We start from the raw sequence: 12,227 nt of genomic DNA, 5'->3' as shown, positions 1-12,227 counted from the left end.
TGAATTTAGAGGTCGTCCTGGCTTCAATGCCTATAAGACATGCCTGTAGTTTACCTAACTGACTTCATGGAAAAATAAAGCTGGGTATCATCTGCATAGCAACAAAGATGTAAGATGTCATATTCAGTTTCTTGTTAAACACAAATACCTGCATGTCTGAAAGCTAACATGTCTAACCTTTAAGCAGTTGGACTACAGCAGCAGAAGACCACACAAGGTGCCACTCCTTTCAGCAAAGAACACAAAAACTAAGCCATAATTCTCATCGGCTCACCAAAACTGGAAAATAGAACGATTGGAAAAATGTCGCCTGGTCTCATGAGTCTGGATTTCTGCTGCACCATTCAGAAGGTATAATCAGAATTTGGTGTAATCAGTATGAAAGTATGGATTATACCAACAATTTTTTACTTGACACACTTTGGGGCCCTTAGTGCCATCTGAGCATCATTTAAATGCACTGTTGGTGACCATGTCTGTGTCTTTTACATGGGTAATATATCAGTTTATCTGAATAAAGTGACGTATTAAGTATAATTAGTGATGCTGGATTCATCATGCAAGAAATGCATCATCTTGGCTCAACATCTTGAAGGGTATGAACAAACAGTGGTTGGTATGGTTACAAGTAACCATAGAAGAGGATACATACAAGTCTAAAAACACTTTAACATTTAATATGTTTAAACTGATGTTAAACATGACTTTTTTAAGCATTCTCCGAGTACTTTCAGTGTATTAGATCTTTTGTTTTGTGAATGATTGATCCCAAAATGTACTCAGGAGGAAGTTCTTTGTTTCCAAGCGCCTCTTACATCAGATACCTGTTGTTGTTTTTTTACTGCTTCTCCTTCCTCTTATCTGAGCTTCTGTTAATGTTACTACCTTTATGCTTTATGTTCTTCCTCTTTTTCACCATAAAATCCCCCACCTGTTTTTTTATTTGTTTTTTTTTTTAAAAAAACCTCTGTAAAAGAAAAAAACAAAGCACTTACAGTTTCTGCTTTTACTCATCTCTTCACAGTCCATCAACAATCTCGTTGCCCAACAGAGATAGTAATGGCAGATTGAAGTTTACTGTTCACTGGGCTGAATCTTATTCAGATGGAAAGTCCTCTGGGCTTCACTCCCACTAAGTTTTTGAGGATCTGATTAAAGCGGAAACTGCCAGGCTCTGTCGGAAAGCTGCATGATTATGAAGAAGTCTCGTGTGGTCCCCATCGCCTGGGTTTTCAAGCTCCATTTGCAGTGGAGAGTGGTGGCTGTGGTGAAAGTTTAGACTCCTAAACATCGCTGCTCTTGATACTTTTTGTCAACTAGAGAAGATTAAGCAAAATATTTCAAGTCAAACTCTCAGGATCAAACTGTCAATAATCATAAATATCCCACAGATCCTAATGTTCCCATCCTAGATCATAAAGAAAAGAGGCTAAGTTCGTGTTTTACCTTATATCTAAGGTACATCCTGGCTCCCCACCTCTCACTCTATAGTAGCTGGGATAGGCCCCAACCCCCCACGACCCTGATAAGGATAAGCAGAAGTGAATAAATGGATGGATAAAGTTTCACAGTAAGTCTACAAATATAAGTGTACAGCCCAAAAATCATATGTTAGTACAAAGGTACTGTGAGCAAAATATACTTAATTCCTCACATTTATTATATGCAATGTAATGAGATAGTTCATAGTAGGAATCAGCGCAGAAGCAGCAGCATATGCTTGACTACATTCATGTTTCTGTTTCTGCTAATCTTCCTTTTTTGTACTGCACACCTCTTTGAGCCAAACCGACTACTGTTAAAATGACCCATCTGCTCAGACATGAATGAGCTTAAGAAAAGTTATCATTGTGTTTATGAGAGGGCTCACAAGCGAACAAGGGTTATGATATGTCATTAAGCCGATATGTTACAAATGCTGATGAGCTGTCAAGCAAATATAAAAAATGTCAGACTAAGAAATGCTGAGAATATGAATCAGGCAGACTACATATATAAAGAAAATCAAATAAATCAGGTGAACTGGCTGCATTCTTTTGTTCTGTTTCTCACGATTCTCCTGAGTAATAAAAGTTAAAAGGAACAAGGTTTTCCTAGAATACTCTTCAGTCTGATGCTGACATCAAGGCTCTCAACTACTTGAAAGATTTCCACACCCTCCATCTCCCACCCCTACCTGCTTCCTCGGCACTCAGCCCATCTGAGGATGAGGTGGACCACGTGCTCACGCATGTGAGGAGAGCGCTCTTCGAGAGGAGGCTCACAACCGAGAATGGTGCAAGAGCAGGACTTGCATCCGGCGTGGGCACAAAGGATGGATTGGCTGGTGAAGACCAGCTCTTTTTTTTTTTTGGACTAATTCAAGGAAACCAGAGGTAGGCTGATATGTTTAAGCTGAGGCCAGTTTGGCATATACTTTATTATGATGCTAGTAATCTACATTTGCTGTGAAGCACTGTGGAAAAAAGTTGTGTTGCGTAACATATTCAATAAGCGGAATTAATAATTATTTGCAAAAGTAGAGGGAAAAAAGTCTCATCTCCACATTAGTAAAGTTACAGAGTGTGGACTGGCAGGCAGCTGGATGACTTTAGGGGTGAATTATCACTCTTTGTGGCCTCAGCAGCCATCGTGCTGTTATGTCATGCCACACTTTGCGCTCTCTCAGCAGCCTGGTTTCCTAAGCGATGTGGTTCCTGAGGGAAAGCAGCTGACTGGTTCACTGAGCCGCAGAGCTCCAGGATGGCTTTGTGTGTGTGTTTTCATTAATGACCCACCAATTAGTCACACAATGGTAACAGTCATCTAAGCACCTCATCATCTGTCTGTGCTGCAGGGAGAACAGCAGCCTTAATGTGACTTTTTGGGCTTTAACTGAACTTTGACTGTGTATCTAAAGTGCTGCTGCGTCCATAAAACTGAGCTTTTTATTTCTCATGAGTCGTCACAGCAACCACCTGCTGTATGATGGGCTAGGTTAGGGACTATCTACCACAGTCCCAGTTGTCCCCCACCGCCCCAGTCCCCTGACTATTATCTGAGACATGCACCATAAACACTTTTCTCTCCTGCCACAGTGTAACTGAAGCAGGAGAGCATGTCCAACACTCCACAATATGGATTAAATGGCTGTAAGTGGGTCTTTAATATTAGTGTTTGTCCGTACTGTCAGATCTAAAGATGACGGGCCAGCTGGCAGAGAGAGATCGGTCTCCCCACAATCTGTCAGTGAAGACCAGCTTGGAGGAGGAAATCGAGAGAGCAGAGAGCATTCTCAGCAGGTAACAAGAGCTTCCTCATGTTCATTATGTTTTTCTCAGAGGTTTCGTTCAGAGACACAAAACAGAGGCTCTCGTAATGGCTTAAAGAAGCCGGGCTGTCACTTTTTCCTACTAGGGTCCCATCGATCTGTGATGACACATCCTCGGAGCTGCAAAGAGTCGCTGCTCTCGACCCTCATGGAGGCAGTTCAAGAAATTCTTTTCAAAGGACCGGAGCCATCTCAAGGTAAACCTGTGATGACTCAGCTGTGGCACGTCAGTATGGTATGGCAATTTCAAATGGACTGATTCAAGGAGCTGAAAGATTATTGTGTAGCTCTTATTACATATTAAATAACTTTTTTGTGGCAAAGGTCTGGCTTTGTAGAAATGGCTATAGAAGAGCTTTTTGTCTTTTTTCATGAAGGTCGTCGACTGCTACAAAATTCATTACATTTGTCCAGTGAAAATCCTTTGACCTCTGATGGGTTGCAGGAATTTAGAGTCCCTTTTTTCATTCAGACTTTTCAAGATTTTCCAGTCCTACAGATAGAAAAGGAAAGACAAAGTGAGGTCTCAAATCATGTGCTCTAATTTGCAGCTCTATGATGGTTTCGCACATTAACTGTGTTTGAACTGATGCATTTTGACATGATTTTAAGTTATAAAGCTGCCTAAAGATGCGGTGTTGTGTTCCTTTTGTGTGTCAGACTGGTGAGCCTGGTGGTGAGACTGCGGGAATGGGCACACAGGAGTCTTTTGGAGGAGGAGGAGAGGCCAGACTCTTTCCTGGAACGCTTTCGTGGCCCTGAGCTGAGAACGGCCCCCAGTCGCATCAGCAACACACAACTGGATGCCAATGGCAACAATGCCAAAGGGATCTTTAGGTATGCCCGGCTACCACCCTGAACCTTTACTATGTACACCTTCATGTACATGCATAAGGAGTACAGAGTTACACTTGTACAAATCACGACGGGACCTTCTGCTTCATGGCTAAAATAAATCCTTGAAAGGTCTTATTAAGTTGTAGAGACACCCAGAGTTACAGACAGTGTTTATTCCGCTCAGTGCTGAGGCTGTAATTTATGTTGTCCTTGCTGAAATATAGGTTTACTGCAAGGTGCTATGTAAGGAAAAGAAGATAGCTCAACTGAGCTTTAAATATTTTACATTTAGTAGAACGTCACAATATTTTAAAATGACCCGAAAGATGTCACATTTACAAAAAAAGTAGCTGTCTCATATGGCTGTTAACAAATAATTATATAGCTATTGTGTTGTGATGCATTATATTGCTGTTTTTCTCTCTGTTGTTGTGCACTAACAGTTTTTGCTGAGTGTCATAATCACAGTCTCCTTTTGCTTACAGGAAAAAGTGGGATCTGTTTGTGGTGTCTCCCTCCGATGACGTATACTACCGCTGGTTATTTGTTATTGCCTTGGCGGTGCTCTACAATTGGTTCCTTGTTGTCGCGAGGTAATAACATTACAGTATGTGCGTCAGTGGGGCCCTGCAGCCTCCAGAGGGTGTACAGTGTAGTGTTCACTTCTTAGACTAGAGAACTAAATCCTTTTTTAATGCATTTCCAGGGCATGCTTTGACGAACTACAAGTGAGCAACTACATCTGCTGGCTGGTGCTGGACTACCTCTCTGATGCTCTATACATAACAGACACCTGTGTTCGACTCCGGACAGGTAAGCCACCTAAAAATGCAGCTTCTGGCCTTCTTAAATTTTAGATTACTCTGATGACATAGTTTCCTCTCTGATGAATGAGTCAGTGTTTTGCGTTCATTTTATATTTTCTCAGCTTTCTAATTCAAACCTCGCTGCTTCCTTTTCAAATCAAATCAAATCAAATCAAATCAAATCACTTTTATTGTCACATCACATGTGCAGGTACATTGGTACAGCACATGTGAGTGAAATTCTTGTGTGCGAGCTTCACAAGCAACAGAGTTGTGCAAAATACAATAATGTAAACAAGCAAAATACAAGAATGGCTACATCTGAAACTAATAAATATATGTACAATATATAATAGTATATGCATTTCTGGATGTGTATACTAAATATTTTTCTACGTGTGTGTGTGTGTGTGTGTGTGTGTGTGTGTGTGTGTACACATATTTTACAAATTAAATAGAGTAAACAATAAATAAAATATATAAAAATATACAGAGTTGAATATGTGCAAAACAGTGGCATTACTGTACAGTATGGAGTGCATAATGTTAAAGTTCTAGTAGTGAAGCTGAGGTGTCTATGAAGTGTTCAGCAGTCTGATGGCCTGATGGAAAAAGCTGTCTCTCAGTCTGCTGGTACGGGACCGGATGCTGCAGAACCTCCTTCCTGATGGAAGCAGTCTGAACAGTTTATGGCTGGGGTGACTGGAGTCCTTGATGATCCTCCCCGCTTTCCTCAGGCAGCGCTTCCTGTAGATGTCTTGGAGGGAGGGAAGCTCACCTCTAATTATCCGTTCAGAGCACCGCACTACTTGCTGGAGAGCTTTGCAGTTGTAGGCGGTGCTGTTGCCATACCAGGTGGTGATGCATCCAGTGAGGATGCTCTCAATGGCACAGTGATAGAAGGTCCTGAGGATGCGGGGGCTCATGCCGAATCTTTTCAGTCTCCTGAGAAAGAAGAGGCGCTGCTGCGCCTTCTTCACTGTTTTGTTTGTGTGTACTGACCATGTAAGATCCTCAGCCAGATGTACACCAAGGAACCGGAAGCTGCTCACTCTCTCCACAGCAGCGCCGTTGATGGTGATGGGGGTGTGTACTTCTTTGCACCTCCGGAAGTCCACTATCAACTCCTTTGTCTTTGCGACGTTGAGGGTGAGATGGTTGTCTTGACACCAGTGGGTCAGGGCGCTGACCTCCTCCCTGTAAGCCGTCTCATCACCATTGGTGATAAGACCCACCACTGTAGTGTCGTCCGCAAACTTCACAATGATGTTGGAGTTGTTAGTGGCAGTGCAGTCGTAGGTGTAGAGTGAGTATAGGAGAGGGCTCAGTACACACCCCTGTGGAGCACCAGTGTTCAGTGTGATGAGGTGATGCTGCCCAGTCTGACCACTTGGCGTCTGTCAGACAGGAAGCTAAGGATCCAGCTGCAGAGGGAGCTACTCAGTCCTAGATCCTGCAGTTTCCTGTCCAGCTTCGAGGGAACGATGGTATTGAATGCTGAGCTGTAATCTACAAACAGCATTCTCACATACGTGTCTCTCTTCTCCAGGTGTGACAGGGCAGTGTGTAGTGTCAGGGCTATGGCATCATCAGTGGACCTGTTGTGGACCTGTTATTTACACATCAAATGCAAACTAACTTTACATTTTAGTTACAACATCCACTAAATAACAATATCACCATGTAGATGACCCTATGCTAAAATTGGCTTGTGAACACATCAGGGATGCATGATGAAATAAAACCATTAATGTGTGTGAAAATGTGTGTGTGTCTCCAGCACACACACAGCACCATGTACTGTTAAATTCCATTATTTTAGTGCCAAAAACTGATTGTCTGTCAAAAAGTGATTTACAGTGTTTACAGGTGTTTTTTTTTTTATATGTAAAGTCTACACCTATATTGGTAAATAGACTTTAATGAACAAGATTTAGAAAGAGGTTATAAAATGTAAAAAGTACCCATCTTTCAAGTATCTTTATGACTCTGGTTTATTGTACCTACATTATAAGCAGTCTAGTTTACAAAATTACTGATATACTTGTTGTAATGTCTGCTGCCCTCTTGGGCAGATCACCTTAAAAAAAAGACATTTTTAATGTCAACAAGTTTTTTTAACTGGATATATAAAGTAATTTTGCCAAAAAGCGAGTGTGGCGTCTAACTTGTAACAGGAATGCTGATTAATGTTTGCTCTAGATGGCTTGATATGAGGCATGCATTTGACACATATTTCACATATTATAGGCCAACAAATTATTTACAGCAGTTTAAATACAGGCAATCACTTTTTTGCATGACATGTTGTCCACCAGCGCTTGAAGCGTGCTAAATGCTTCACTTAATGAGTTTTGACACCTAAGTCAAACAAGTCTAGCAAACATAGAGGTCCCAGGTGTTTCCAATGGTAGCCCTAGTTAGCTGTAAGCAGAGATCATTCTCTAACTTCTGATGTGGAAGCAGGCCTGAAATGTGGCAGAAGCCAACTGAGTTCATAAAAAAACAATAACGGTTACCCCTGGTCATGGTCCAAGAGAGAAAGAGTTAACCTAGTCACTAGCTTTATCTGCTTCTTGGTACTTTACATGGAGCACATGTAGAGGAAGAATGTTGCATGCTAATTTATAGCTAATGCTAGCTTGGTTAACAAGGTGCATCAATAGACTCTGTCCTGTGCACTGATATCATTTTATTAGTGAAGAGGGGGGGAAAAAAACAATATCAGAGCATCTTGAATGGGCTTTTAATTATTTTTAACTGTGCAGAAAGCCATATCATTACTTCAGTGATATGAATATTTTTAGAGCTAGCCTCCTGTGGCCTTTGGAGGAAAATGCCGTTTGAGGCAATTAAAGCCCTTTCACATAGGAAGCAGCATGAGCTGCACTGGTATGATCACGAGAATGTATGTCACACTACACTACAAAGTATGTGGCACGTACAGTATTCCCTGGGTGCTTCCAGTTGTGCTGGGGTTTGCCTGATACAGTAAGAAACTGTTTTGGTGCAGTGTAGTAAAGAATGTGTCTGAGAGCACAATGTAGCACAACCCATGCCACTTCCTATGTGAAAGGGCCTTTAGGCATTAGCTTCAGACCCAGAGATTGCCACTTGGATTTATCAAATTATGCAGCTCAAAAAAACCGAACAATGTGCTTAAAGACTCTAAAATTAAAGCTGAGGGGATCTAATCTACCAGTTTAACTGTTAAATAAAAACTTGATTTGAGCCGCCCTCTACTTTTTTTCAGCCACCACCAAGCTAAACATGAGTTTTATTTATTTTTCTCAGGGTTCCTGGAGCAAGGTTTGCTGGTGAAGGACCACGCCAAGCTAAGAGACAGCTACATCCGTACATTACAGTTTAAGCTTGACTTGCTGTCCATCCTGCCCACTGACCTGGGGTACATCTCCACAGGCATCCATACACCACAGCTCAGGTTTAACCGTCTGCTGCGCTTCCCACGCATGTTTGAATTCTTTGACCGCACAGAGACACGCACCAACTACCCCAACATCTTTCGCATCTGCAATTTGGTTCTTTACATCCTGGTCATCATTCACTGGAATGCCTGCATCTTCTATGCTATATCTAAGTCTTTGGGATTTGGCTCAGATACGTGGGTGTTCCCAAACATCTCTAAACCCGGGTATTCCACCTTGACTCAGAGTTATGTCTACTGTCTCTACTGGTCGACTCTTACCCTTACCACCATTGGAGAGATGCCTCCCCCTGTGCGAGATGAAGAGTACCTGTTTGTGGTCTTTGACTTTCTTGTTGGGGTATTAATCTTTGCTACAATTGTGGGAAATGTTGGCTCTATGATTGCCAACATGAATGCCACCCGTGCCGAATTTCAAGCTCGTATTGATGCCATCAAACACTACATGCACTTCCGCAAAGTCAGCAGAGAACTGGAGACACGTGTCATCAAATGGTTTGACTACCTCTGGACCAACAAGAAAGCAGTAGATGAGCAGGAAGTGCTAAAGAATTTGCCAAACAAGCTGCGGGCTGAGATTGCTATTAATGTCCACCTGGAGACCCTGAAGAAAGTACGGATTTTTCAAGACTGTGAGGCAGGACTGCTGGTGGAGCTTGTGCTTAAACTACGCCCTCAGGTCTTCAGTCCAGGCGACTACATCTGCAGAAAGGGCGACATTGGTAAGGAGATGTATATCATTAAAGAAGGGAAGCTGGCTGTGGTGGCTGATGATGGGGTCACACAGTACGCTCTCCTCACCGCTGGTAGCTGCTTCGGTGAAATCAGCATTTTGAATATCAAAGGTAGTAAAATGGGAAATCGTCGGACAGCCAACATCCGCAGCTTAGGTTACTCTGACCTCTTCTGCCTCTCTAAGGACGACCTGATGGAGGCAGTGACTGAGTATCCAGATGCTAAGACCGTGCTAGAGGAAAGGGGCCGGGAGATTCTGATGAAAGAGGGTCTTCTGGATGAGAATGCTCAGAGTGGCGGGCTACAGAAAGAGGACACAGAGGAGAAGGTGGAACGGTTGGAGTCCTCTTTGGACACCCTTCAGACTCGGTTTGCCCGGCTACTCAGTGAATACACACACACTCAGCAAAGGCTAAAGCAGCGTGTCACTCTGCTGGAGCATTTCCTCAATCAAACAGACTGCTGTGCAGAGGCAAATGTGAATGACATGGATGAAGGTGCAGGGACAGTCACTGAAAATGACTCTGGGTTTGTTGCCCATACAGATGGATCACCAATAAGACTTTAGATCAATACCTAACGGAATAGGAATGACTCTTTAAGACTATAAGAAACCCATACGATGCATTTTCTCTGCTTTTACTTGTATTATGTGAAGGTTTTATCAGTTTAGCAATTGCAAAGAGAAGTTTGCATGTTAATAAACATAAGAAGAAAATTTACAACACTGCTATGACCATGCATTCTTTGAGTTCATAAACCAGTGACACTGAGATAAAGTTTTAAAGTTACTTCCTGAATCAAACCAAAACAAAAGATGGAATACATGAGAATATATTTTAAACTGTAAATTAAAGATGTATTTAAATGCTACCAAAATAAAGGGAGTGATTCTACACTAAACACCTGAGACCTGCTCCAGTTTACAGTTTCTAGTTCACCTGTAAACATCTTGTTTTTGCTTGCATCAGCAGGAGACTCAGTTCTCTCCATGTCCTGTATATTGCGCTCTGGGTGTGCACACATCGTCTCTTACCACTCCTTGAGGGGAAGGGGTCCAGAGAGAAATGGTTTGCGGTGTTCAACTGCACAGGGATCTTTTTGTGCGTGTCCATATTTTGCAGGTTAGACTTACTTGGGCTCTTGAGGGACATCTATGGAACGATCCTATTTCTTGCATTTTAAGCAAAGTGACTTAAAATGGGCTAAGTGAATAACTGCTCAACTGAGTTATTATTAATCTCTGGTTCTCCTCCACAGCGACCTGTCTCCCTCCCCTCAACCCCAACAGGTTGTGGCAGATGGCCTGAGCCTGGTTCTGCCAGAGGCTTCTTCCTGTTAATAGGGAGTTTTTCTTCCAACTGTCGCCAAAGTGTTTTCTCACAGGGGGTCGTCTCATTGTTCAGGTTTTCTCTGTATTCTTGTAAGGCCTTACCTTCCATTATAAAGCACCTTGAGGCAACTACTGTTTTGATCTGGCGCTATATAAATAAAACTGAATTGAATTGAAACTGTAACAATAACGTCTTCTACTGGGAAACTTTTGGTGCCGTTATTCCAAATCAGTGTTGTATAAAACCACTGAATAGCCATTATAAGTGGTTACTAACCCATACATACACATTGTAAATATTAATGCTGTGATATTTACTTGGTAACAATCGAATACCGGCCAGTATTGCCAATATCAGTACTGATAACGATACCTTTAAAACATACACACAGCTTGTGTAGGGGAGAGTATCATAATTTGGGTTAAAATACACTAGGAGTCAACAACATTGTAAAAAGGCAATATTTGCAAGCTTACTAGGTATTTACTGGCAGAGATTCTATGTGCACTTCTTTGCAGGACCAAAAAATGTCTACGCAATTCTGTGCCTATTAGCAATATGAATGGGACTGATAACAACAAATACTCGCCATTCTGTAGTCTGATAACATCTAAATCCAGCATCCAGCCACCATGCAAGGCGAGGAAACAAGATGATCCATTACAGCAGGACCCAAAGGATCCACTGCCAGAATCCTAATGTCTGACACGACAGTACAACCCAGTGTCCTTGATCCTGTGGTTCAAAGCTGTTTTGGTGGCAACAAAGGGCACCTAAAGTATTTTATGCATGTATGGATTAGTGCATGTCTAACTTGTTATTGACCTTAAATTATTTATTTATTTATTTTTACAAAGTTTACTCACTGTCAACTTTCCCCAAAGTCTTACCTTCAAATAAACAATCTGCTACCACTATATGAAATAACTTACTCCCAGTTATTTCATGCAAAGTTACTCACTGCGGGGGGAGACTGGGGATTTTCCAGCTATTCAGCCTCTGCATTCCAGGATACAGCTCAACCGCATGAACACTGTAGATAAGCTCTACTGGAACAATGCCTCCGGATCAGATCTGGCTACAGTAAAGAGGCAAGGCATAATAGCCCATATCCCTTGCAGACCCTGAAGGAGTTGGTGGTATCAGGTACCATGACTAAATCTCAAGTTACTTTCCATGGACAACATGAATAAATACTGTTTCTCTCTGATAAGAAACAAATGACATGTAAACCACTCAAACCTTGAAACCAAACTTAAAAATAAATGAAAGGCTTATTCTGGGTACATACACAGGCCACTTTGTTAGGTACACCTGTTCAACTACTCATAAATGCATATAAATGATCAGAAAAACAGCACCACAGCAAATCAGTGTATTTAGACATGAGGAAGAAGGTAATTTAAGTGACTTTGCATGTGGTTGGTTGTCGGTGCTCGACAGGCTGGCCTGAGTATTTAAAAAAACTGATCTGCTGGGTTTTCCCGCACAGCAATCTCTAAGGATTACAGAGGATGATCTCAAAAAGAAAAAATACCCAGTGAGCGGCAGTCCTCTGGGAGAAAAGGTCTAGTTGATCCCAGTGATCAGAGGAGAGGGGTCAGGTTGCTTCAAGATGACAGGAAGACAACATTAACTCAAAAAACCACTGGTTACAACTGAGATATGCTGAAGAGCATCTCTTAATGCACAACATGCCAAACCTTGAAGCTGATGGGTATAGCAACAGAAGACAAAACATGGTGCAAGAACAGGAAACT

The 12,227-nt window shown here is 42.0% G+C and overlaps 1 protein-coding gene across 1 annotated transcript; it reads left to right on the top strand.

Moving 5' to 3' along the window:
* Positions 1–3,180: 3,180 nt before the first annotated feature.
* On the top strand, positions 3,181–10,689 carry LOC308386549 (cyclic nucleotide-gated cation channel-like; the record flags this gene model as incomplete). The annotated part of the gene is made up of 6 exons (XM_080866166.1): positions 3,181–3,281; positions 3,397–3,507; positions 3,971–4,147; positions 4,633–4,740; positions 4,854–4,960; positions 8,248–10,689. The coding sequence occupies 6 exons, from the start codon at positions 3,181–3,183 to the stop codon at positions 9,699–9,701; spliced, it is 2,058 nt and encodes a 685-aa protein (XP_080722292.1). The 3' UTR covers positions 9,702–10,689.
* Between the last annotated feature and the right edge of the window lie 1,538 nt (positions 10,690–12,227).

The sequence above is a fragment of the Rhamphochromis sp. 'chilingali' genome (genome assembly GCF_963969265.1).
Source record: "Rhamphochromis sp. 'chilingali' genome assembly, chromosome: 19".
In the NCBI taxonomy this organism is placed as follows: Eukaryota; Metazoa; Chordata; class Actinopteri; order Cichliformes; family Cichlidae; genus Rhamphochromis; species Rhamphochromis sp. 'chilingali'.
The sequence above is the reverse complement of the archived record's forward strand: the minus strand, read 5'-3'. Positions and strand labels throughout refer to the sequence as shown.